The sequence below is a fragment of the Mauremys mutica genome, chromosome 20 (assembly GCF_020497125.1).
Source record: "Mauremys mutica isolate MM-2020 ecotype Southern chromosome 20, ASM2049712v1, whole genome shotgun sequence".
NCBI lineage: Eukaryota > Metazoa > Chordata > Testudines > Geoemydidae > Mauremys > Mauremys mutica.
This window is the reverse complement of record NC_059091.1, coordinates 1,006,950-1,034,548: the sequence shown is the minus strand read 5'-3', so window position 1 is coordinate 1,034,548 and position 27,599 is coordinate 1,006,950. Positions and strand designations below refer to the sequence as shown.

At 53.4% G+C, this 27,599-nt stretch overlaps 1 protein-coding gene across 3 annotated transcripts in view; it reads right to left on the bottom strand.

The window, feature by feature from the left end:
• The window catches only part of ASIC1 (acid sensing ion channel subunit 1), a 99,196-nt gene that overhangs the window by 17,358 nt on the left and 54,239 nt on the right, over nucleotides 1-27,599 (bottom strand). The window contains exon 1 of one of the 3 annotated variants that reach the window (XM_044994800.1): nucleotides 4,781-5,821. The exons of 1 other annotated variant lie outside the window; for it this stretch is intronic. In XM_044994800.1, coding sequence (XP_044850735.1) covers nucleotides 4,781-5,398 — 618 coding nt within the window. In that variant the 5' untranslated portion in view covers nucleotides 5,399-5,821. Of the gene's footprint in view, nucleotides 1-4,780; nucleotides 5,822-27,599 lie in introns of those variants that run through there. One more of the 3 variants, XM_044994801.1, reaches the window with a different exon arrangement.

The window sequence follows — 27,599 nt, the reverse complement described above, 5'->3', positions numbered from 1 at the left end:
GATTATGTTAGCGGATGTGGTTAGACGACTAGGTGAGCGGCAGGGCCAGTGAGGCTAGGAAAGCCAGCACCCATGCAGGCGTGACAACTGCCCCGAGAAGATGTACCACAGCCCATGATGGAAATTGGTCTGCTCCAGGAAGATGGTGGGAAACTCCTGCAGGGAGCCTCTGTCCCTGACAGCTGGATGCATGCTATGTCCTGGCTCACATACCCCCCGGGAGCCCCTCAGGGAAAGGAGGGAATGTGAAAGAGGCAGGAAGGTGGAGAGGAACCAGAGGCAATGTCTGGGGTTGGGAAAGTCCAAACCTGAAGCAGGATCTCCCCTCCTTTCCTCTCCTCTGCCTGGCTTTGCCTTTCCAGCATCCCTTTTTCTGTGTTCCTTCCACACTTGTTCTCTGCAAACGGCTCACTGCTTTGCTCCAAGGCAAAGTGCAGAAGGAGCCCCTGGAGCATGGGGTCTGGAGGCAGCTGTTTCTCCAGGGAACCCTGCTGTCTCTGGGAGCCCAGCATGGGGCCAGCAACTCCAGGGAGGAAGGAGGGATCCTGCCTGCAGCCTCCTTGGGCAGCAACTTCCAGCCTGCTGGCTCCAGGGTGCCTCATGAAGGAGGGATCATCATAGGGAGTTTAGCCTTCAGTTGCAGATGTGAGTCCCACAAATGCAAAGTAACACACACTGGCGGGGAGACTTGAACTCCTCAGGAAACCCAGGGCTCTAAAAAGGACCTGGGTATTGCTGAGGGCAAGTCTGCTGAGACCTCTGTTCACTGCATAGTTGGAGCCAGGAAAGCTCTAATCCGTGCTTCCAAATCCCCACCTCAATCCAGCACCCTTGCTCTAATCCCTGCTCCTTCAACACCTGCACCTCAATCCAGCACCTCTACTGTAATCCCTGCTCCCAGATGCTCCAACACTCCCACCTCAGTCCAGCATCCCTGCTCCTCCAACACCCCCACCCCAATCCAGCACCCCTGCTCTAATCCCTGCTCCCAGATGCTCCAACACCGTCACCTCAGTCCAGCATCCCTGCTCTAATCCCTGCTCCCAGATGCTCCAACACTCCCACCTCAATCTAGCATCCCTGCTCCTCCAACACCCACACCTCAATCCAGCGCCTCTGCTCTAATCCCTGCTCCTCCAACACCCCCACCCCAATCCAGCACCCCTGCTCTAATCCCTGCTCCTCCAACACCCACACCTCAATCCAGCGCCTCTGCTCTAATCCCTGCTCCTCCAACACACCCACCCCAATCCAGCACCCCTGCTCTAATCCCTGCTCCTTCAACACATGCGCCTCAATCCAGCACCTCTACTCTAATCCCTGCTCCCAGATGCTCCAACACTGTCACCTCAGTCCAGCATCCCTGCTCTAGTACTTGTTCCCTGCTCCTCCAACTCCCCCACCTCAATCCAGCGCCTCTGCTCTAACCCCTGCTCCCAGATGCCAGACTCTCCAGCAGCCCCAGCACATACCATATCCGCAACTGGCACTTGCAGCCAAACTCCCCCTGCATTCCCTGGGATAACACCAGTCCCAAGTCCCTGCTTTCCTGGTCCCTCATCTCCAAAAGGGGCCACAAGGACCGTGCTTCATAGGATCACATTAACACAGATGGAACACACAGGATGTTCTAGCGCCATCTAGTGAACTCCCACTGTAACTTGCATCAAGTCACAGATGCCCCCTAAAACGTGTAAGTGCAGAGTGCCCCCTCTCCCTCCAGCTTCCAGACTGCGTAACTCTTAGGTTCGCCCACCGAGGACTGCTGGGCAAAGCTGCCCTCAAAACTCCCCTCCCTCGTCCTCTTTGTCTCTGCCTGAATTCCTAGCGAGCGTATCAGTGTCTGCCTCTCCCGGCCACGTCCGACCTTGCCCAGGAGGCTCAGCTATCGACCAGCTATCTCAAGTGTCTGCTTGGCCCATGGAAGGGGAGCATTCGGGCATGTGCAGCGTGGCTAAATGGGAAGCAATTTGTGAGAGGTGAACAGGGAGGCAAAGGCATTTAAAAAACTATTCCAGATGACAAAGAGCAGGTTCATAGCCAGGACAGAGACATGTAGGGCCCTGTGAACAAAAGAGAAACCTCCACGGATGAGTAAATCCAAACCAAAGTCAAGCATCTTGCCTCAGTGGCAATGACTCTGGGTGCTGAGACCCCATGTCTCTGCTCACTATCCCCACAAGATCTTCCATGCCTGGAATTTGCCTGGCTTTGAGAGTCTAAGATTTTACTGTTTAAAAACAACAACAACAACAAAAATGTTCCTAGCCTTTCTGGTTGGAAAGAAATCGATACAGCGACATGTGCCGGAGCCTGCAAAGAAAACAGCAGCACTGAGAGGCATGAGCGATCCCATTCAGTGCAATAGGTGGGTTAACTCTGAAATTTAATGATGTCTGCTGAAATGGCAGCATGGTTAACAATTTAATTGCTGGTAGATTTAGTAGCAACATTTAGCTAATGTGGTAATCCCACAATTCCAAACTGCCCCACTCCACTCTCCCTATGCCAAAGCCCTCAACTGCCCCGCCCTTGGATCCCAAGACCTCTGGCTTCCCCATCCCAACAACATCTGTGATGTAGTTACATGCAGTCAGTGCATGGGGAGAAGGGTAAAAATAATGGACATTAACAGACACATAAATCCCCAAGGGGCTATGCGGACCCTATTGCCCAGGGCAGGAGTGGGGCATGCTGCCTGGGGTGTGGGAGGATAGGGACTGCTGCACTGAGTGTGACATTTATGACCCTGCAACCCTGAATCTCCCATCTTTCCCAGAGAAGCCAGGGCTCTGTGGTAGGATTTCGGACCATGGACTGCCCAGCACATGGAGCCCCGACTGCATCCCACAGCCCGACCAAGAAGTTGATTGTGGTTGTTTGCAGGGATAGAATCTCAGGATCTTCTTTAAAAGCACACACCTGGGCACCCGAGCTAAAGGGGACTCTCCAGTCACTGTTATTAACATAGGGACTATGAGACACAGCTGAGCTGCTCTGATTCCAGCCAGCAGAGGGCAGTGGGGTGCAGAGACACTCACATACTCTGATTTTTTCCAGGACTGAGTTCCAGTTTCCCAGTCCCTCTGTGGGTGGGGCTATCTTAGCACATCCCAGAGCTGGACGCCCATGAGATCCCGAGGCTGATGCAAAGACAGCTTCCATACGCTGAAATATTCAACTGTCCCTGACTGAGCGCATGAGAAAGTGCATCTCATCCACCCCACTGACTGTGTTTGGACATGGCCTAGCCTATTACTGCTGATTGTACCTGCACTGGCACAAGAACGCGCTGAAGGAGCCCGGCCCCCATGCTGCAGCCATGGGAAGAAGCCTGATTGCAGTGAGAGCCTGAGGGGCTGAGATGCCATATCCCCCATGGACGGCCTATAGAAAGGTGGGAGGAGGGAGATGTTTCTCCAAGGCACTCCTATAGAGAGATGACAGGCAATAGCCCTGTAGGCACTTCCTCCATAGAGAGAAGGGCAGGGAGTGGGTTCCAGTCCCCGCCAGCCTGTGGGGATGGGCCCAGGAATCCCTGGGGAAGGGCTCTGTGTATCTTCCGATACCAGCTGGTCCTTCTGAACTTCTGCCTTTGGAAATGGTAAGTGTTGTGATTCTCAGGGCATAGGCTCCCCACTTCTACAGGGCCCCCTACAAGGTGTTCCCTGCCAGCCACCCCTGGGACATCAACAGCCCTGCTCCAATAGGGCCTTGGATCCAGCGCTCCCTGTCTGCTACCTCTGGGGCATCAACACTGGGGCATTCTACGGGGCTGCCTCCCTGCCAGCTGACATCAGGCAGCTGATAAAGAGAAATAACATTTCAGTCATTGAACTCACCCCAGGCGGGCAGCTGACAATCGCTCCCTGCCTTCACTTCTCCTGCATCCCTCCCCCACCTCTCCAACCCATTTACTGTGAGTTCAGGTCATGATTTCTGCCTGTTACACATGGAACATTTTAATTACAGCAAGCAGTTTGCCTGCCATGCAGGGAGCCTGCGGGCCCAGCTGGCACGAGTCACAGCACCAAGGGAGTGGCATGAGACATATGAAGGGCCAACCTGAGCCAGGGCCCTTGGCTGCCAGAGCTGAGAACTAGATGCTCATCCTAGCAGCTAGTACATCTGTCTCAGCAGACCCCACACTCTGGGGCAGACAGTCCCTCCTCCTCACCAGACCTGATGGAACTGGTAGTGGTGGAGGGGGAATGGGACCTCAGTCCCCAGTGAGGGGCTACAGCAAAGGCACATGGGCTCCAGTAGAGGCAGGGGAAAGAGCAAAACAGCTGTAACAGTCCTCTACGCTGCAGGGAGCTGTTTATGGGGCAACAACTGCACTGAGAACCAGGTCTCGGCGTGGAGCATGAGCTCCTTAATGGTGGAAATTAAGCAAAGAGCAAGCTTGGGATATTTGAGCCCTGTAAACATAGTGGGTCCCAATTACCATTCTGCAAACACCACTCAGCCAGATCCTTGTGTCTGTTCAGGTTCCCCAGGTGGCAAGGTTCCTGCTGGAGCCCAATAGCACTGCCTGGCCCCAGAATGGCATTGTCTGTGCCCATGGTAACAGGGCCCAGTGCTGTTATCACCACGTGGACCCTGCCATACTGGCACAGCGGAGAGACAAACAGTCTAGCCAGGACAGGCCCAAGGCCAGAGACCAGCTGTGGGACCAAGCTGCCCAGCTATGAGGGGCCCCTTGGCTCCCTGCTGGGTTTGTCCTTCCCCACATTACTGAGGGGGACAAAAGCTCCTGGCAGGAACGGGGCTTACTCACCACGGAGAAGTCCTCTGGCCCACACTTAGCCCCTTGGTAGCTGCAGTTCAGTAGCATGTCCTCCAGCTGGTGGCAAGTGCGGTTGTAGAAGTTGTACATGTTCAGGGGCTGCTCAAAGGCCTCGGGGCTGAGCTGGGCCAGGGGGAAGCCTGGCTCCGTCAAGTTCTCAGATATCAGGGGCGCAATGTAGAGCAGGTCCTCCTGGCTGAGCTGCGAAATCCGCAGGAGGTTGATATTGCAGAAGGTGATGGCTGGAAAGGTCATCTTGGGGCTATTCTGCTCATCCAGCAGCGTGACATGGTGGTACTCCAGGTAGTAGATGATGCGGTCAGCCACCTGGTAGAGGAACATGGAGAGGGAGAGCAGGAAGGCCAGTGCCCAGAGCATCTGCCGCACCCTGAAGCCGCCCTCCATGAAGATGTGGCTGGCTCCGTGCAGCGTGCAGCTGCTGGCAAAAGCCACAATGTCAGTGGCCGTCCTCTCCTCCTCCTCTTCATCCTCCTCCTGACCGTAAAGGAACTCGTCCACGCTGTCTTCTCCTCTCCCCATAGTCCCGTTGTCTCCACGCCCCTCCTCGCTGGAGGAGAAGGAGATGGTGCAGAATATCTGGATGGGCATCCTGCAGGAGGGGGGGTCCTGCCCTTCCTCACCCCTCCTTGTTCCGCTGCTGGCCAGGGGGGTCCTCAAGGGCTTTGGTCTGACCCTCTTGAGGGACAAAGGAAGAAAGATACGAGAGTGGGAGAGAGAGCTAGGGAGGCCAGAAGGAGAGGAAAGTTGAGTAAAAAAGCAGGGAGGAGACGGGGAGAGAGAGGAAATTAGAGTGACCAGATGGAGACAGGGGGTGGCAAAGGGAGAAGTGGAGACATGGAGAGAAAAAGGGAAGAGAGAAGAGACTGGAGGAGAGAAAGGGACAAATGAGGCATTATCGGAGAAGCGAGAAAGGAGGGGATGGGAGGAAGATGAGTGAGCAGGAGTTCTGCAGGGCTCCCACCCAGCCCAACGAGGAGCCTGGTCTGGATTGTGGCTGGCAGGGCAAAGAAGAAAAGTGTTGCTGGCTCCAAAAGCTTTGCTGCTCAATTTGCTAACAAGTTGGGAACTCCCGATCCCCTGAGCTCTGAGCCGAGTTGCAGCACTCCTGTGTGTCTGCGCGCTCCGGACGATCGTATGCGCATGTGTGAGCGCGGAGCCTACAGCCCAGTGCTGCAAGCAGCCCGGCCAGCAGAGACCGGGCCTGCTGAATAATTGATCAGCATTCCCTGTCCTTGGAGCCGGAGGTGATGAGGGCTGGGGGGAGGGACACAGTCCAGCCTGGCAGCCCCTGAGGGCCCGATGCACCCAGGCTCCATCTTCCCAGTGCCAGGTTGTTTCCTGAACCCATGTCTCAGCCTGTTCTAACACCTCACAACTGTTTATCAAAAAGTGTCCAGAGCCAGAGAGAATATGGGACCCACCAAGCCCAAACCACAATGTCTGGAGTTCAGACTACAGAGAATACGGGACCCAGAGACCCCAAACCACAGTGTGTGAGGTTCATACCGGAGAGATTCCTCTGGCCATAAACCGATCAAGTTGGAGCCTTGTGCTGGGAAGCTGGATTTCTGCTGCCCTTGCAGGACACAGACCATCTCAACCAGGCCCTGGACCTTCCCTGTGTACAGGGGCTTCCCAAATCTGCTACAGTCTCAGGGTGTGGGGCAGGAAGAAGATGCTGTTAGGTGAGCCGAGGGGGCAGCTGGCCTGAGTCTTGGAGGGCAATTTTAAAGTGGATCCTAAAATGAATGGGGAAGAAAGTGCTGGAGCTGCTAGGACTGAGGAGCTTGTGCTGTAAGGGGGTGGCAGCAGGGCCTGGAGAGCCGGCACCAGGGAAGCTGCAACAGACCATTAGAAAGAAGCTCCTTTTATTCTGATCTGCAACCTACCTCATGGCAGTGCCTCCCCCCATGCAGAGCCTCGCCTGTGGTTTGCCTTCCCTGCACTCAGACCATTAGAAGGGGAGTCTGATGTGGCCACAGAGTAATTTCCAGCCCATTTCTTGCACCGCAGTCGCTGCTTCCTAACCCAAGAGGGACAGAGAATGTTTAAACAGGCAGCACTTGCAGGCCTGAGAGAGCAGGCCGGGAAACTGGCCCTTTGGGTGATGCCAACTCAGCATAAAGTGGACACAGCTCTGGCTTCACTGCTCGTGGGCTGCCTCCCCTTCTGAGCATCTGGGTAAGAGGACCAAGTCCTCAGCACACCCACTGGACCCGGAAACCCAGTCCTGCTTTCAGCTCCAGCCCCGTGGCAAGGGGGAGAACGGCGATGGAAGCCTTGGCTCTGGTATAACCTGAACACGCACCTGGTCAGTGCTGCCGTTCTCTGAGCTGGGCCAAAGAAAGGGCTCATCTACAAACAGGGCTCCAGCTAAGAGGAGTGTGAGCGCTGCACCCTCAAGCACTGTCTATGAAACAAGAGGTCTCTTCTGTGCCTCACTTTCCCCGTCTGTGACACTTAGAACATGAAGGTGGGAGCTGGGCTCTAGCTCAGCTCTGCCATGGACTAGCCTAGGGCCAGATTCTCAAGAGAGCACAGCACTCGGCAGCTCCCCTGTTCTCAGTGATGGGTGTGAGGATTCCCCACTGTTCACAGTGATGCATGTGGCGGGGATTCCCCCTTGTCTCCTGTTTACCCTGAGCAGGTTGCACCATTGCTGGAGCCAATTCAGCAGCCACTGCTCATGGGGAGGCCCTACCTGGGGATGACCTAACCAGGCACTGGCAGTGCTAGAGGGGATCAGCAGGGGGAGATAGGGGGATCCAGAATGGCTGGGCATGGTCCTCTGAGTAGCTTTGAGCCAGGTTCCAGTTTGCCCCACTCCCAAGGACAGGATTTCTCTCCTCAAAGCATAGCTGCTAAGGTGCAGAGATGGGAAAGGAGGTACTAGCAACCCATTCCCTTTCCTTACCAGCCTGGGATTGTGGCCTGGGGGTGTGCACAAGTTGGGGGGAGAAAGGATGGCTCAGCACTGGCCTGGAAGTCAGGAAGACCCAAGTTCAATTCCCAGCTCTGCCATAGACTCTCTGTGCCCCACTCCCCTAGCTGTACCATAGCCTGACCCTGCCTCCCCAGGGAGCACGAGAATAAATCTGTTACCGGCTGTGCAGCACGTGGACACCACAGTAATTGGGGCTCAGTACAGACCAGAGATAAGGGCTTTACCATGCCAAAGGTAGGTGTCTGCTCAGGGTGGGGCATGTTCTTTATCTAGCAGCCACGCCTTGCCCAAAGCACTGGGCTCGTTACAGCGAGACACTGATGCCTTAGCAGCACAGCACCTTAAAGGCCTGTTGGAGGAGTGCTGCAGAAGATGGAACAATCCAACACCCGCAAACAGGGCAGGGGTGGGAATTTAATACTTCTTCTTGTAAATAATTGAAAGGAGGACTCCCTTAAGAGGACGGGAAGAGCCAAAGCTGTAATGAAAGCACTCCATCATCAGTGGGAGCCAGAAACCAGACTTTTTACTCAGCTTAAACAACTCACAGAGATTTACTGCTTCCTTGGGCAGCACTGGATTTACTGCCCCCACTCCCCTTGTGCACACTGAGGGAGAGAGAAAAGGGGGTCAGCTGGTCCTGCAGGGAGCCCAGCCCACACAGTCCCCAGTCCTGTGCCTTTCAAGCACTGGGCACAATCCCAGCACAATGTGCCAAATTCTCCTCTGGCAAGTGCCAGCCCCACCCCACTGATTCCACCGGGCGCTGCAGGGGGGTGAGCGACCTTCTTCTGCTAGACCCAACAGGCCCAGCTCACCCCAGGGGAACTTCACTGATGACTTTGCCCTAGTGACTCACGTCCCTCAGACTTTGCATAGGGCTTCTACTGTCTACTAAAAGGTGCTCTCAGCCCAGGCCTTGCTGCAGCCGGGGCCAGAGGCAGGTTTCATGGCCCTCCTCCGACACGCCTTGATTTATTCTTTGACCCTTCTCCATCCCCTTGCCCTCCCTTTGCTCACTTACCACTTAGGCTCAGGTTACCCCAGACAAGAGGCGCGCTGACACCCGAGCCTGCTCGAGTGCCTGCAGCACTAAGGTGACCCTGGAAACCTTAGCCAGGCATTATGGCAGAAATATTCTGAAGGCAGGTTCCAGCAATTAAAAGCTCTTAGCACTAACGAGCCAGGCAGGGCAGCAGGGCAGGGCCTGTGCCCCCTTGCCTAATTAGTGTCCCCATTCCAGGTGGGGTGGGAGCAATGTCAGCTCCTGCATTAACCGTGGCACAACTTGTCAGCTGGGAGATGACACTTCAACGGCGTCTGTCTCTTGGGTGAATCCTGACGAAGCTAGGTCCAGAGTGTGTCCATTGCAGTGCCTCATTGAATGTATCTACACTGAGTTCAAATGCCCCTGGCTGGCCTGCACCAGCTGACTGGGCTCATGGGCTACGAAGGTGCAATATAGACATTCGGACTGGGCTGGAGCCCGGGCTCTGGGCCCCAAGCCAGACGGTCCACGTTGTAATTGTAGAGCCCTGCAGCCCACATCAGCTGACAGGGGCCAGCTGTACATTTTATTGAAGTGTAGCCACCTTGTGAGGCCTGGCTCTGTGGTGTACTGAGCACCCTTGGCTCCCATGGGAAGGCAATGGAGGGCTCTGGCTGCCACACAGAACTGGGCCCTCAGTGAGGGGCTCTGTCTTGAACTAACCGCTCCCAAGGCCTCTTTCAGCTATGCGTCCGCCAGGAACTAAATGATGCCAGGCTGCCGCCCACATCCACACACTGGGCCACAGCCCAGATTTAAGGACCCATGAATCCTTGTCGTGAATCACATGCCCCAGACCAGTTCACTGACAATACCATTATCTATGATGTGCTGCGTTGCACTGTTTCTGCCTGTGTGTTCTGGGCACGTGCACATGTGCTGTACAACGTGGCGCAGCAGGTAATTACTAGGGCCTGTGTAGCAAGAGTTGCAAGGCCTGCAGGGGAGGGTGTTGCTGCAAACCCCAGTCTGTGTTATCCATGAGCCTTGGGCTGCACGTGCATCTGAGTTCCTAATTTAAGCTGCAGAAGGCTGGATCTCTGGATCCTTCCAGCTCTTCCCTTATCAATAATTATTTTTACCCTTTTTCAGGTAAGGCATTGGGGAGGGCAGGGGGGAGGCACGTGGGAAGTGTTAAAAATAGACATGGAAACAGAACCAGTGCAGAGCTTGGGTGCTGCACCAGCCAGTGCCTGCGCCAGCCAAGTACCTGCGTCTGCACTTCTGGAGCCACTTCCATTCTGAGGTGCAGATCACTGAGCCAGTGCCCTGGGGGAGAGGGGGGAGGAGGCATATCCTGGGAATCACTGAGCCAGCCCCCATGGGTCCTTTGGGGCCAGGAAAGAAGCAGGACAGCTCGGTACAAGGACGGCTACTGCCTTAGGAACGCGCAGAGCGGATGCTGGTTCTGAAAGGCTCCAGGAGCTGATGGGACAGAAGAGAAGCAGCAAAGTGTGGGAACCAGAGGAGGCTTTTGTACCTCAACTTCAGCTTGAAAAGGCTGAATCTCTGCCTTTAGCAACAGACTTCCAGTTCTCAGGGCCTGGCGTGAGAAGCCTGCAGGCTTTCTTAGAGTCCCTAGGGTGGATGGGAGAAGCCTGGGACCAAGAGTCCCCAGGGAGGGTGGCAGATGGAAGGGGCCTGCAGACCCCTTGGGTGGGTGGGAGGAACCTGGGGGCCTGGGTCCCCAGGATGGAAGGGAGCCTGGATCTGTGGCTGAAGTAGCCTCAGGTGAAGAGCTCCAATGACCTGCACACACTTGCATTGCTTGTCACTGAGCAGCCAGCAAGGAGCTGGATCGAGCCCATGAATCTCCACGGCACCTCCTTAACCCAGCCACTATCTGCCCCAAGGAGGGAGGATGGTCCAGTGGTTGCAGCACTAGTCTGGGGCTCAGGAGATCTGGGTTCAATTATTTTCTTTGCTACAGATTCCCTGTGTGATCCTGGGCAAGTCCCTTAGTCTCTCTGTGCCTCAGTTCCCCCTGTATATGTGACAGAGGTGCGTAAAGAATTGCAAAGACTTTTGTTATTAGGGGACATAGAGGCCCCACACCTAGAAAGAGAATCTTGGTCCCTTCTCCTGTCCATGCCAGGCCTGCGTCTCTGCCGCGCCCCTCCTCAAGCTAGCTGGGATTTCAGTCATGATGTCTCCCTCCAGGACTTGCAGTGGCTCTGGTCATGCGGCCTGCTTTGTCTTCTTTGCCAGCACGATGACGATCAAGAGCCACCGAGAACTGTCCCTGGCCCCAGCTCTGACATGATCCTGTTGCTAGCATGTCACCAGCTGCTGGGCTCCATCCCCCCTGCAGCGGAGACCATCAGTAACATGAGTTAATAAGATGTTTCTCTCTCCCCTTCGGGTGGGAGTATGGGGAGGTAACTCCCAGCAGCTGCTCAATTCATGCCCAGCCTTGCTGGGAGACTGAACAGGAAACAAGCCCTCAAGGAGTGAGTGGTGGGAGAGCCTGGGAGGAGAGCAGGGCTCTGGAGCCACCCAGACCGAATACACTCTGCTCTGTGCAGACCAGGCCAGGCACTGGGGCACGCCACCAGCTATGTTTGCCTAGGGAAACCTCCCCAAAGCTACGGTGCTTGACCTGTTCCTGATCTGCCACACTTGTCCAGGGGCGCCCCCAGACATTTCCCCCAGGGTACGCAGCTCCAATCCCTGCTGCAGCTGCTGGCCCCACTGCCTCGTCTGCTGAGTCCATGGCACACTCAACCCCCACCTTGCAGCCTGCCCCCTCCAGGTGCAATGTCATCCCCTTTCCTGAGAGGAAGGGGGAGAGGCCAGACCAAGTCCTGGTGCAGGAGTTGGTCCCAAGCCAGTAGCAAGGAGGAGCAGTGCTGCCCACCCCACTGCCCAGTATGCCCACTTAGGGTTGGCCCTGTGGCCCTTCTAATGGGATGGAGGACCACAAGCCAAACCTGAGCAGCGCTGCAACCTTTCCCCATGTGCCCAGGGATCACAACACCACTCACTCAGTTTTGGGAAACTGAGGCACAAGGGCAGGCAGTGATTTGCCCAAGGTTACACAGAGTCAGCAGCTGATTTGGAATGAGGACCCAAGTGTGCTGGCTCCCAGGCCCCTGTTTTAATCGTTAGACCCCACTGTCCTCCCAAGGTTGGGAAGAGAACACAGGAGTCCTGGCTCCCAGACTTCTGCTTTCCCCATTAGGCCAACTCCATGATGTGCTCTGAGCTACCTCTGCGATTGTGATGAGCTTCTCCATGCTCAGGGGATGTGCTACCTCAGGGATGGCCAACCTGAGCCTGAGAAGAAGCCAGAATTTACCAATGTACATTGCCAAAGAGCCACAGTAATACATCAGCAGCCCCTATCAGCCCCCCACCCCAGCACCTCCTGCCCACCGGCAGCCTTGCCGATCAGTACCTCTCCCTCCATCCCTGTGCTTCCTGCCCACCGCGATCAGCCATTTCACAGTGTACAGGAGGCTCTGGGATGGAGGCAGGGGCGGCTCTATGTATTTTGCCGCCCCAAGCACGGCAGTCAGTCGGTTTTCGGCGGCGTGCCTGTGGGAGGTCCGCCGGTCCCGCGCCTTCGGCGTACCTGCTGCTGAATTGCCACCGAAGCCGTGGGACCGGCAGACCTCCCGCAGGTGTTCCGCCGAAGGCAGCCTGACTGCTGCCCTCCTGGCGACCGGCAGGCCGCCCCCCGCGGCATGCCGCCCCAAGCACACGCTTGGAGGGGGGGACGAACAAGGGTGTGGCAGGCTCAGGAGAGGGGGCGGGAAAGGGCGGGGGCCTTGGGGTAAGGGGTGGAGTGGGGGCAGGGCCTGGGGTTGAGCAGTGGAAAGTTGGCACCTGTAGCTCCAGCCCTGGAGTCAGCACTTATGCAAGGATCTGCATATTAACCTCTGAAAAGCCGCAGGCGGCTCTGGAGCAACAGGTTGGCCACCCCTGTGCTATCTGCTTTCCCCCACTCTGCCTCTTGAGGTTGGGCCTCTGGAGCTCTTACACCCACTGCTGTAAAAGGGCATGGACATGCTCTGGGTCAGTGAGCTGTAGGGCAGATCCCCCTCACCCTGTTACTACAAAGAGTGACTAACGGAAGGCTCTTCCCCTTGCTCTGTCCTGCAGCCCTGGCCATGACCATGGTCTCATGCATCAAGATGTGCAGGGTTCTGGCTAGAAGCCACAAAGGGCTAGTGGATGAGGCCTTCCTCTGCTGCCACTCCCCTGGAACTCTGATCCCGGCCACCTCCTTGGAGTCCAAGAGACAGGGTTCCGCAGGGCTGGTGGGACGTGCAGATCTGACAGCGGCAATGGCACATTTCACAGCCTCTCATGCTTTAATTGCAGGAGAGATCAAAGCCTGGACGGAGATATTCATAGTAATAAACCAATCCTCAAGAAGGTGGGTAGAAAACAACTTGTCGAGCACCACCTTATCCCACGTCTTCAAGCAGCAATCACACACCAGAGAACCACCTTTCAGAGCCAGACCAATTCATTTAATAACCAGTATCAAATACTCTCCTCCTCCCTTTGGTAACATCACCAGGATCCAATGGGCTAAGAGAGACAGCAAGATCCAGTGGCTAGAGCAGGGGACTGGGAGCCAGCCCTCCTGGGTTCTCTCTGAAGCTCAGGAAGGAAGAGATGCCTAGTGGTTGGAGATGGGGACTGGGCGCAATGTCCAGTGGTTAATGCACTTCCTGGCCTTTTGAGAGCTGCTGATTAATAATATTCACCCTTCTTCCTAGCACTGCAGCTTTAGCGAGGATGAGGGGAGGGGAAAGCAGAGGCTCCCTGGCTTCTGCTCAGGTGGGGGCTGGTGGGAGAAGGGCTGCTTCCTGGCTAAAATAAGCAGTAATGGGGTATGAGGGTTCAGCCTCTGGTCCCCGCATGCTCTGAGTGTGCTCCCAGTAATCGGTTGTGTGGAGCAGCTGGTCTCTCTTAACCCCCCGAGGAGCTGGAATCGATCAGGATTCAAGTGAACAGCTGTCCAGAGTAATCAGGAGTGGAATCCAGGGAATGAATATCTGATGGGGCAGCACAGTGACACCAGGAGTCCATGGAGTCCTGCCTTCTCAGGAGGCCACACCACCCTGGGCTCTAGCAGAGAACAGCCTGGAGTGTGCATCAGAAGGACAGCCCCAGGGAAGGGGAAGGGGAAGAGGCACAGTTCAGAACACAGCAGGCTCCACTTATCCCTAGACTGAGACCTCTGATCTGACCCTAACCAGGGGCTGGGGAGACACTGGTTATATTCCAGCACTGGCAATTACATTTGCCCTCCGTAGCCTCCCCAACATCAATGTCAGGCAGATCTGACAGGTTTCAGAGTAGCAGCCGTGTTAGTCTGTATCCGCAAAAAAAACAGGAGTACTTGTGGCACCTTAAAGATTAACAAATTTATTGATTCTCTTTCATGTCCCATCCTAAAACTGCCGTGAGGCTGTGAAACAGCCAATACGCTCCAAACCAGAGGTGGCTACAACAGTTCCTCACTGCATGTATGTAAATATACAGTCGCATTTATATATATATATTTTTCACACACACACACACACACACACACACACACACACACACACACACACACACACACACACACACACACACACAGGAGTTCAAGATTAGATAGACAGATAGGTAGATACTTCTTTGGGGTGAAAGGTCCTACAATGTAATTTATTGTTGTTATGACTTATTATTTGCTTAAGAGCTGCCAGACTCGGAGCCTGGTGCCCGACATGTCACACAGAGCCCAATACCCAACATGCCATGTCACACAGAGCCCAGTACCACACATGACACATGGCATGGAGCCCAGTATGAGAGATGACATGTTGCACAGAAACATGGAGCCGAGTATCCAACACGACACATCACATCACATGAAACTCAGTACCCAAAATGTTACATGGAGCCCGGTACCCTATTCAACACATCACATGGAGCCCAGTACCTGACTCGACATGTCACACGGAGCCCAGTACTTCACACATCACACGGACATGACACAACATGATACGTCACACAGAGACCAGTACCCAATTCAACACGTCACCTGGCGCTCAGTACCTGACACGTCACATGAAAGTTACTCTGGAGACACTTATTTTGTTTTCCTGTAAACAGCCTGACAGGGAGGGGAAAGGAACAAGTTGTTCCTGTCCCCAGATTTTATAGACGCTTTCAAAATCCACTAAGTTTGTCCCTGAAGGGAGCCCTTCCCTCCCCAGACAACGCTTGCAGTCAGGAAAGCAAACCAAACATTGGGCTGTTTTAAGGAATGAGATGGGGATGATGTGGAGCGTATCTAGCTGCCATTGGAGAATGCAATGGCCCCCCATCAGAATATTGTGCTCAGTTCTGGTCACCCCACTGCAGAAAGGATGGGGAGATTGGACAAGGGACTTTTCTCCAGCAGTGTATAGGGCCACCAACAGCCCCATGGGTCTGGAGGTGAATTCCCTCCACTCTCTAGGGCAGGTTATAATTCTCCATGAGGGGGTTCCTTACATTTTCCTCTGACACATCTGACCCACTTGGTCAGGTCTGGAGCAGGGGTCTGGGGAGGAGCCAGAGCTGCTAGATTTCCAGGCACTAGGGTCCTCCCAGCCCACTGTTATTTTCTGTCCCGACTAGGGAGGGGCCAGTGCAGTGCTGCCAGGAGCCCCTCCCATGCTGATAGGCTGTGACCGCCTAGGCAGCATCAGGGAGAACCATGGGGCCTGTCTGTGTCCAGCAGCCTCAATTCAGAATCCTCTTCATAGCCCTCCGAGACAAGTCCAGCCTGATCCCCCTGAGGGGGCAGCGTGCTCAGGTCCAGCCTGGCCTCTGGGAGAGTTCAGCTCCAGGTCTGAAGGTCACAGCTCAGCACAGATCAAGGGGCCTGGGGCTGCCCCACTACCCTCCTCCTTCTGGACTTCCTCCCATTGGGTACCTGTTCCTCTGGAGGCCACAAGATGGCAGCACCTCACTTCTGTCTGCCAGGAGAGGGGTATGCTGGGCTGGGGTTGGGCTGGGCCCCTCCGGCTGGCAGAACCGAGTTCTGGGCTGATACACACAGGACGCTCTGCCGTGCAGTTAGGAAACCAGTGGGAATCCCTGTGTCAGATCCCAGCCATGGAGTTAAAGGTGTAGGGAAGGGTGGAGGGAATCTACTGTGCCTCTACTACTGCCAAGACCTCTTTGGTTGGTTAGTAGCCCCATGTCAGGTGGGACCCCTCACACCTCGTGCTCCCCACACTGAGATTAGGAAGGAAACAAGCGACTCTGAAGAGTAAAAGTATCTGCCCACAGTGAGAGACAGGACACACTCCTCCACTGTACAGTGAAATTATACTAGAGCCCCTTCCCTGCCTTGGGACAGGAGGGGAATTCAGTCTCTGTTCAGTCCTTGGCTAATGAGAAGCCAATCAGTGGTTTCCTGACATGGAAACCCATGTCGTAGGAATTGAGCTGAGAATGGCTCACTCATTTCACACCACCAAATGGTTTTGGGCACTAGTGACCTGAATTTAAACTTGCATCCCAAGGGGAAAAAGTACGATGGCCAGTTTGTAAGCCAGCCAAGTGCCCCTGCCTGACCCAAGGTGCTGCATCCCAGTGCCCACCGTCAGCATCGCTGAGAAGAAAACCAGCACGTGCCAGTTGGCCCCAGCTGCACCCCTGGAAGCTGCTTTGCTAATGCTGCAGCACAGGGATGCTTGTGCCTGGGTGAGAGATGGGAATGCACAGTGGAGCAGCAGGGGCTGCTCAGCTAGAAAGTGGGTGGATGTCTCAGCCCAGTTCATCATTTCACTTGGGGCTGTCTGAGAAACTGAACAACGAGTCCAGCACTCGTTCTCTCTCTTTCTCACTCACCCTCACACACAAAATATCTCTCATCCCCTCAGTGAGCCTGGTTAGAGTTGCTCTTGCTCATCCGCATGCCCAGCTCACGGTGCTCGTGCTCCCCAGCAGCGGTTCCACACTCTAGTCGAACCATCACATTCCCTGACAGCAGAGACCTCTCTGGGGTGCATGCTGGGGGGACATAGTATGGGGAGGCCAATTGACATGGTCTCCTTCCCACATCTGACAGCTTGGGCAGCTCCGCACAACTGGACTGCAGGTGAGTTAAGTGATCTCCCGTTCAGACCAGGGGGTCACACCATGACATGTTGGGAGTGTGGTCCATAACTCCCCATAGGGATCAGGTTTAAATCTAGAGTCTGGCGCCTCTCGGGTATAACTGGGGTTCAGAGCTGGAACAATAATACACAGCAGGGGGAGCCCCAGATCCATACAGGGAATGGAAGCCCTTCTGTTCCCAGGATGGTGTGAGCCCAGAACTCGAGTTAAAGATATGTCCTAGCACAAATGTAGAGTTGCTCTACAGCACATTCCTGACCCCTCCCTCCCATCAAAGCTGCATGGATGCTGCTCCCTGACTCGCCCTCTAACGCCAGCTTGGGGATGCGGGGGCAAGGCGGGATCACCCACGCAGCTCTGATCAGTGCCTGGACTAATCTTCTCTTGCCACCTACACCTCACCTTCCCAGCTCCAGTCTCCCTCTTATCAGATCCTGCCACCTTGCATCTGTTCCCTTCACTGGCCGAGCTGAGCGTGGCTTGTGTTATCCGGCTCTTTATCCCCAAGATTAGATGCCTCACAGCGGATTAGCATGTCACATTCTAATGCAGAAAAATTGATGATTAAAGAAAATTTTTGCCCATGTATAATTCACCCCCTCCTTTTCCCTCCACACCTTGTCCCCATGGGCTCTGGGACCTAGGGGAATCCAACAGGAAGGTTCGTGCACCACAGTTAGGGTAGAAGTAGCTTCCCTCACCCCTGACACCCTAAAGCAGGGCTGGGGAGGTTAATCCTAGTGTGCAGGAGAGCTATGCGGATGGATGGGAAATCCTCAAGGGAGAGGTGAGCAAGCCCAGAAAAGACAGTGGATGGGGGTGGGGTGGAAGAAGTTGTGTGTGTGTGGGGGGGACACTAAATGAACTGTACAACAGGGATAAGCCCAGCCTCCATCCCATAATAACCTAGACAGTCTTTCCTGCCTCCAGCCCATAACACCCTGGGGGCAGCTAGCCCCAACCTCCATAGTAATCAAACCCTAGGGGCTGCCCCACCCCTCAACCCTTCATGGCTGGATTTAGCTGGTGAGCTGGAGTTATCTGGACACAGCCATGGTCCCAGGCACTTGCACCCTAGCTCTGCAGACACTCTGAGCTGCTCACCATTCCACTGAGAAGTGTTAAGAATCAATTTTTTAGCACAATTTTGCAATTATTCACAGTGTCTGGTAAAGGGGGAAGTAAAAAAGCCAGCAAAACCTTCATGTTCATGGCCCGGGGAAGGTACCTGCAGGAGCCTTGAGACCCCGGAACAGCTCCGGACTATACGAACAGCTAAGAGAGCCTTATCATATGGTGCTACCCTGCAGTTCTGGGACCCTCAGCATCTGAGCACAAAAAAAGATCCTGCAGCCTTAGGAAAAGTAGAAATCCACCCAATGCCCACAGCCTCTGTATTTCCATCCTCCAACCTGACTAATCAGATGAGATAAGGAAGCACACCTGGGGGAGAGAGGCACTGCAGGGGAAAAGATTAGCATGGTGGGGACACAGACTGAGATTGCAGAGGCGGAGGAGACATAGGGGATGTGGCGGGAGAGATGGGGAATGTAGAAGGGGAGAGATGAAGAGCATATGGTTGTAGCTAAGGCTCTCGTTTAACGCAAGTGGCGCAGGAATTGCTGGGCCAGGCAGTTCCACTGTCCTTGACTCATTCTGTGGCCATAGGTGCAGCAGGATGGCTCAGGACAGCACCTGACATTACACACCATTGGAGCTGCAGCAGCCCCAAGGCCCCATGCAAAGAGCCTGTGCATGAGATGATGAGTCGGGTCTATGTGTGGGAATCGCATGGGGCTGGGAACGGCTTTGCCCATTCCCTTGTGGGAAGCAGGGGGCTGGGAGCTGTGCGAAGAGGAAGCGGATAGAGTAAGTGAATGGGAGTCAGGCCTTGGTGATGGCATAGAGTGTGGCCTGTGGATCAGAGCCAGAGAGGAACTGGAAATCAAGGTTCCATCCCCATCTACGGGAGGGAGTGTGCTGCCAGCCGCAAGTCAGGCCTCGGGATTCTTGTCCTGCTGTGCTGCCTGGCAGAATTTACCTGCGGCTCAGTGAGCTCAGTTGCTGGAATTTACCAGCTTCACACTAGAGGAGTCACAGACCCAATGTGCTATCGAAGGAGCCGTTTTTATCCTTCAGTCTCAGAGCTTGAAATGCCAAATGCTGCACAAAGTTCACCATTCTGCCACCAGCACCATGTGCCCTCTCTCCCCAGGGACATTCTCACTGCTTGGGGGGAGCTGGAGATTCTCCAAACCACTCTGGGTGACTCTGGGAACAGTGATGGGTCCTGGCCTGATACCTCTCCCTGAACCAGGCAGGAAGGCAATTCCAGGGTTATCAAGAGAGACTAGACAGGGTCAGAGATGCTGGGGGCAGTGAGCATGGAGCAGGCCCAGCCACCCTGGGACAGATGTTCCCCAGATCTCACCCCATGGAGCCTTTGGGAGACACAGGGAGAGGAGGGGAGATGGGGCTGGGCAGCACTGGGGCCTAAAGGGAAGGGTGTTGAGAAGACCCAGGGCTGTGAGCTCAGCAGAAATCCCTGGAGGGGAGGGGCCATGGGAGCAATGAGGCCCCTGGGAGGGGGGGAGCAAGGCAACCCCACCCTGTCTCCCCATCTAGCCTGTCTCCCATTCCGCTTGACCCTGTCCTCTTCTGTCCCACCCCATTCTTCCCAGCCTGGATCTGTCCTGTTCTGCTCCACTCCCACCCTGTCATATTCCCCAATATCATCCCAATCCCTCCAGCCTGTCCCACCCCCTACATCTCACCCCCCATCAGCCCTATCGCCCTGCCCTCATCCCCATCCTGTCCCCCTACATCCCATCCGACCTCATCCCAATCTCCGTGGCTTCATCCCCCTATATTCCACCCCACATGACCCCAAACTCCCTTGCCTCATCCTGTCAGCCCTGTCCCATCCCCCTACATAGAATCACAGACTATCAGGGTTGGAAGGGACCTCAGGAGGTATCTAGTCCAACCCCCTGCTCAAAGCAGGACCAATCCCAACTAAATCATCCCAGCCAGGGCTTTGGCAAGCGGGGCCTTAAAAACCTCTAAGGAAGGAGATTCCACCACCTCCCTAGGTAACCCATTCCAGTGCTTCACCACCCTCCTAGGGAAAAAGTTTTTCCTAATATCCAACCTAAACCTCCCCCACTGCAACTTGAGACCATTACTCCTTGTTCTGTCATCTGCCGCCACTGAGAACAGTCTAGATCCATCCTCTTTGGAACCCCCTTTCAGGTAGTTGAAAGCAGCTATCAAATCCCGCCTCATTCTTCTCTTCTGCAGGCTAAACAATCCCAGTTCCCTCAGCCTCTCCTCAAAAGTCATGTGCTCCAGCCCCCTAATCATTTTTGTTGCCCTCCCCTGGACTCTTTCCAATTTTTCCACATCCTTCTTGTAGTGTGAGGTTCAAAACTGGACACAGTACTCCAGATGTGGCCTCACCAATACTGAATAGAGGGGAATGATCACGTCCCTCGACCTGCTGGCAATGCTCCTACTTATAGAGCCCAAAATGCCGTTAGCATTCTTGGCAACGAGGGCACACTGTTGACTCATATGCAGCTTCTCATTTACTGTAATCCCTAGGTCCTTTTCTGCAGAACTGCTGCCTAGCCACTTGGTCCCTAATCTGTAGCAGTGCATGGGATTCTTCCATCCTAAGCGCAGAACTCTGCAATTGTCCTTGTTGAACCTCATCAGATTTCTTTTAGCCCAATCCTTTAATCTGTCTAGGTCCCTCTGTATCCTATCCCTACCCTCCAGAGTATCTATCACTCCTCCCAGTTTAGTGTCATCCGCAAATTTGCTGAGAGTGCAATCCACGCCATCCTCCAGATCATTAATGAAGATATTGAACAAAACTGGCCCCAGGACCAACCCTTGGGGCACTCCGATCCCCTGTCAATCACCCCAATCCCCCAGCTCTGTCCCTTTTAATCCATGTGACTCACAGGCTGGTCTCCTCTGGAGAATAAACCATCTAACAGGACAGGAAAACCAAACAACGATGGATATTTATGTCACTACCTGGCACTCCAGCCCACTATGCCCCACTCCCACAGGCAGAGCTCTCTGGGGGCACCCAGGAATCTTTGTTTGAAAGCCCTGCAGGTCCTGGGGTTCCTGGAACCCGATGGGGACCTGGACTCTGGAGGCACAGACAGGCTCACAACTCCAACTCACTTCCCTGAGAAAGGAGCCCATGCAGGAAAGGAATCCGGAACAGCAGTGTGGATGCTTAAGAGAGATGGAGAGGGGAAGGGAGGGAGGGAGAGAGAAAGAGACAAAGGCGGCAGTCCGATGTAGAGGGAGAGGTTGCTCATCTTGTGCAGTAACTGGAGTTCTTCAGGATGTCCCCTCCTACGGTGCTCCACTTGTGGTGCACATGGTGATTGGGGATTTTCAGTAGCAGATCCTATTTGGACTATGCATGTGCTCTCCCTTCTATAGAGCTATGTGGGCACACCATCCTCAGTTCCTTCTCCACTATGAAGTCCCAAAGATGAGACTCCAAAGCAGAGGGGAAGGAAGGTAGGCAGTAGAGCACCCAAAGTGGGGGCATCTCGAAGAATTTCAGTTACTGTGCAAGGTGAGTAACCTCTTCTTTGAATAGTGTCCTTATGGGGGCTCCACTTCAGGTGACTTCTGAGCAGTATCTGCAGCAGCAGGAGGATATGGGTAGATACACATAGAAAACACTTTTCCTCCAAGGGATGAGAAAGGCATTTCCAAAAATTGATGACCCAGACCTGCTCTCAAGCAGAATTTCTTGAACTTTCTGCTGGTGGCAACTGCAAAGAGGTTCACTTTTGGAAACCTCCAAATTAGAAACACGTGTTTGAGAGTCTGAGGGTCAAGTTGCTGCTCATAATCTTGGGAGAAATGCCTGCTAAGATTGTCAGCCATAGTGTTTTGAATGCCTGGAAGTTAAGGATTGATTTACACCAGTTCCAGAGATTCACTGCTTTGGCACAGAGGGATGGGGATTTCCCTCCCTCCCCATGATGATGATATATGTTAAACATGCAGGTTATGTTGTCTGACTTGATTTTCATGGATTGGCCCCTGATGTTGGGGGGAGAAGTGTATACAGGGATTCCTGACAGCTCTTAATTCCAGGAAGCTGATGTGAAGACGAGACTCTTGGGTAGACATTTGCTGGGAATGGTGAGTGTCCCTAGATGTGCTCCCCAGCCCATGAGGGATACAACCAAAATTATGGTGACTGTTGGAGGAGGTTGGCTGAACATAACTCCTGCACACACTTTGGAAGGATCTTTCCACCAACTGAGTAAATCCGGAACTCAACAAGGGACAGAAGCCATCCTGCCTAGACTGTGTTTGTCTGGAGTCTAAACTGTTCTGAGCCATCCCTGAAAGCAGCAAAGGTGCAACCTGGCATATTGGGCATGCTGCCATGTGTCCCAATAGTTGAAGGCAATTTCTTGTTGATGTCTGTGGGCTTATTTGAAACCTCTAAGTTCCAAGTATGGAGAGATTCATCCGTGGACTTGGAGAAGAGCTTAAGTCCATAAAAAGGAAAGTCTTCTCAGTATTCTGGCCCTTCCTAGGAAAGCTAGACAATGTAGCAAAGATACGCTGTGCATGATGAGAGCAATAAAGAAGGAGCAGGCTGAGTGTCGGCTGCATCTAGGGAGGCTTGCAACAAGACTCTTACTAAGAGCTGACCTAGAGCTGTGATGGCCTTGAACTGCTCACAAGGTTTCACAGCAAGATGGTCAATAAAATAGTTGAATTTGTCATAACTGGTATAGTTGTACTTTGCCATTCGAGCTTGATAATTTACAATCTGAAATTGCAGCATGGGCAAGAAGTAGCAAACCAGTCAATGTGCTTCTGGTGTTTATCGTGGCATGTAGACTTTGCACGATGCTGACAGCCTATACAACTAAAAATTTGGTGGAGGGTGGGAGAACAAAAATTTGGGCAGTGAGACAGTGAGAAAACGAGGTGCTCTGCTCTCATCTCTCTTTTGGCTCCAGCCCAGCTCCTGTTCCACCCATGCAGCCTTGTTTCTGCACAGCAGGGTTCCTGTGCCTTTTCTTTACACTTTGGATCTCAGCAGACCTTCCCTATGTGGGCCTTGGTGGCACCAGCCCTCTCCTGCGGGTTGGGTGACCACGGACAGTCCCGATATTTGGGGCTTTTTGCTATATAGGCTCCTATTACCCCCCCACCCCCGTCCTGATTTTTCACACTTGCTATCTGGTCACTCTACCTGCGGGTGCAGCCCTTGAATGAACAAGCTCTCACACAGACATGTGAAAGGGAAGAAATGTTCTAAACTCTCCCTCGTGCCTCCATGGCTCTGTTTCGCCCTCGCCTGGGTTATCAGCCATGGTGCCTGACATCTGCTGCAATAGACTTTAATAAAAGGCACATTATGGTGAGTAATGCGCTAAGTGGACTTCATTATGGACTCGGTGCCTCCTTGGCTCCCATTGTTTTATATTATTTTATATCAGAACAGCCTTATCTCCTCTCCAAACACTTCCATTTAAACCCCATTAATCTTTCAAATCCTCCCTGCTTTTCCCAGCACTGATCTGCTGAGCACTCTCCCAGACCTCCCCAGCCCATCCTGCCATGCCTCTGTCTGTGGCCACTTGCCCTGGCAGTGTGCTGTGCAAAGCCTCCAGCACACAAATGTTTATGCGTCACAAATCCAGGTGGAGTTCCTCTGAGCGATGTCTGCTGGCTCCCTTGACACCTTTGAGGAGCAGTGGGCGCTGTCTGGGGTTCTCTGCTTGGTGTCCCCGTCAGGTTTCCTTTGTTTAGCCCTATGACCTCACTCCTGTCCCTGTTATATCTTTCGTTGTCCTCCGTAATTAATTGAGATCCCAGACTTTGTGGTTCCTCCCCTTAGGCTGGGGGAGGTCCTTCCAGGATCCCAACAGGACCAGACTCCTGCACCTAACTGGTCTGGGTCTGTCACAAATTATTAAAGATGAGCAACACAGATCAAATTAAACAAGCTAGGAGGAGGCTCCATGCTCCCATGTCATTGGCTTCCAGAGTCTCAATTTCCCATTCACCCTGAAGTGCAGGGACTGCTTCACCCACTGCTAAGGCACAGACAGCGCCGTCCAGCAGCACGTATGATGCTGCACAATGGCTCTGGGCAGGAGGTGAACTAGAAGGGCACCTGCCCCCACCTGTCCTGCCAGCAAGCTTCAATCATCCTCCCAAGCAAGCCCTCCTACAGGGCACATTCATGGCTCATGCTGTCTTTGGCCTTTGTGTGGAGGTGGGTGACAAGGGGTAATTAGCATCACTATAGAGGTTTGGAGTTGGGCTGAGCCCTGTCACATTCATTTAAAAAACGTCAAAGCCATCAGGTGGCAATGGCTGTCCATCTGGTTCCCACCCAGCAACCTAGAGGTGAGCTTCTCCGTATGACCCACACCATCCTGCCTACTGAGGCCAGGAGCACTGGCAAAAACAGAGCCATGACAAGTCTGTGTGATTTTTTGTTTACCATCCAAAGTGACAGAAGCCAAATGTGGCACCAGGAATCCTGGTTTGGGGCTCAGACACCCATTGCCAGCTCTAAGCCCCAAGCAAACAATTTTAGATGAGCAAGAGCCCCCCAAAAGCAAGGGGTTATCCTGCACGCTGGGCCGCACCTGCCAAGCTAGGCTAATCCTGTGTTATCGGCCAGCTGCAGCTTTCTGAATGAAATCACTCTCTGCCCTGGGCCTTTGTTAAACACCCTGGGATCAAATTCCCTGTGATGTTTAATGAGAATCAACTCACATCAGGAAATAATAAGGGGATGATAAAGAGAAGAAAGAGGCAGCAGCAGCTCCAGCCACTGGCCTACTGGCTGGGCAGGGCTGTCCCGAGCACGTCAATCCCAGAACTGGCAGAGCCAGCACAATGCCATTATGGAGGGAAGCCAGTGCCAGTGTAATCCCAGAATAGAGAGAAATTAACCCCAGTGTGATCCCAGTTGAGCAGCACCTATGCCCAGTATAAACCCAGTCTGAGCAGCAGCTAGGCCCAGTATGAACCAGTATAAGAAGTTAATTTGAATATATAAACCCTGTGCAAACAGTAACTAGTCCTCATGTAAAACCAGTAGAGTCACCACTGAATCCAGATTGGAACTAGCACGGCTAATGCTGTCCCAGTTTGAAACCAGCTTCTTCAGTCTCATCTGGTGTTCAGAACAAAACCACTATGGACAGAATCAAACCAGTCAAAAGAAGCTGATCCTGGTATGAGCGAGGCCTCACATCAGCAAACTCCCTAGAAGGGAGGCAGCAGCAGCACCTAGTCTGGCATCAGCAGGGCAGCAGTGAGCATAGGAGGCACCAGGGTGAAGCAAGCTGTGATCGCACTGGGGCTTTATCTACACTACCAGGTTTTGTCGCCAAAACTGCTGTTTACTGACCCAAACAATGAGTGCGTCCACACCGCAAGGCGACTTTTGTCTGGGAAAATGTCTGGATCTAGCAACAAAATACATCCACCCTCATGACAGATTTACATCTTTTACCTCTACATTTTTTTCAACAAAGTGCAAATGTAGACACCATGCTTCATTTCATCATTTTAATTGGCTTCCAGGAGGTGCCCCACAATGCTCATCCTGATTGCTCTGGTTAGCAGTTTGAACTCCACTACCCTGCAGCCAGGTAAACAACCATCCAGATGCTCCTCCCCCTTAGAAGCCCCAGGAATTTTTGAAATTCCATTTCCTGTTTGCTCGGTTGTGGAGAGGTCTCATCACATCTTCCCAGGGGACTATGGTGGGTTATCGCAGCAAACGCTCTCCCGCTTGGACCACTGCAGAGCTGCTGGATCTGCTCAGTATATGGGGAGAGGAGGCTGTGCTGTCCCAGCTGCGCTTGAGCCATAGGAACTGGGATACCTATGGGCAGATTTCTTGAGGCTTGTGCAAAAAGGGTTATGACCGGGACACGCTGCAGTGCAGAGCGAAGATAAAGGAGCAGAGGCAGGCGTACCATAAGGTGAGGGAGGCAAACCGTCGCTCAGATGTTTCACCTAAGACCTGCTGGTTCTATAAGGATCTGGAAGCTATCTTCAGTGGCGACCCCACCTCCATTGTCGAGAGCCCCGTGGATAATTCAGAGGGCATGGAGGCGGCGGAGAGAGGACCTAACCCACAAGATTAAGTTCTTGATGAAGAGGTGGAGTTAGATGAGGATATGCAGCTTCTGGTGGGGTCGCCTGGTGGTGCAGGCAGACAGGAGCTGTTCTCCACTCCAGAGGTGTCTAGCCAGTCTCAGCAATTGCTCTTTGGCGAGCAAGAAGCAGGAGATGAGACTCCTGTTAAGTGACTGTGGCTTGTGTAGTGTGGAGGTGGGTTCAGGGCATAGAAATATGGGAGGCTAGTTGTGTTTCTGTGAGCTGGACATTTCCGTGTGTAGCTAATCAGTATGGCAGAACAGGGTGTTGATGCACGCCAAGATCTCATGGGAATCCTCCAGAGAGATCTCCAGGAAAGTTTCTTGGAGGTACTTGGTAAATCCTCTGCCAAAGGTTCCGTGGCAGAACAGCTTTGTTCGTTCCCCCATTGTAGGAAACTTTTCTGCGCCATTCGGCAAACACTTGTGCAGGGACCAAAGCAGCACATAGGTGAGCAGCAGAAGGTGCAGGGTGGAAGCCACAAGCATCGAGTAGATGTACCTTCATTTCCCTGCTTACCCTTAGCAGTGAGATGTCTGCTAGAATTACTGTGCCTGTGGAAAAGTGTGGAAGGATTTTAGAATTTGTTCCCTAGAATGATGCACCACGACCCTCGCAAAGAGTCTGTGCTCTTTTCCCCATGCAGAGCCCCCCACCCCCATCAACACTCACCATGCTTTGAGTGTTTGCAGAGATGTGTGCCTGGCTAGGGTCAGTGAGACAGTGAGAGCAATTTTGCAAAAGGTGTATTTAACAGAAATGTTTCAATGCTGTGTGTGAATTTAACAATCCCGCTTCTGTGCATTGTCCCCTGTGCTTCACCAGATGTGGCCTTCAGGAACGCACCCTGGCCGAGCGTCTCTGCCAGATAAGAAAGTGTCCAAGACACAGCAAAGGAGACATGTTCTGGGAGGTCCTGAAGTGCTCCAATGCAGAAAAAAGGGAACAAAAGGAGTGCTGGGAAGCCGAACGGCAGGACAGAAAAGAGAATCACACGTTTGTTAAAGATGCTACTGTGCAGATGATTGAAGTAATGGAGGAGCAAATGCAGATGCTGAAGTCCTTAATAATGCTACGGACTGAGCAGATCAGTACTCGACCTCCACTGCAGGATATTCAGAACTCTTTCCCATGGCCCGCCCCCAACTCTGCCCACACATTCCTTTCCACTTCTCGGTTTCCCCTTCACTCCACCCCCTCGGACAACTTTCATAATGATAGCTGGACTTACACACAGCTGTGAAAGTCTTCCCTTTCCTGGTTCCTCCTTTCCCACCAAGCATCTGTGTGTCTGTATGTGCTGTTTCTTGTGCAATAAAAGCAAACTTTTATAATGGTAAATCATCTTTATTTTTTGTCTACAAGGTGAGATTGCAGGCACTGCCGATACATGCACAGGCATTTTAATCACTTTATTACAGGAATTTAAGGCCCCAAATGTCACCATTGCCCCCTAGGAAAACTACATATCATGTAACATTGAAGCAACTCTG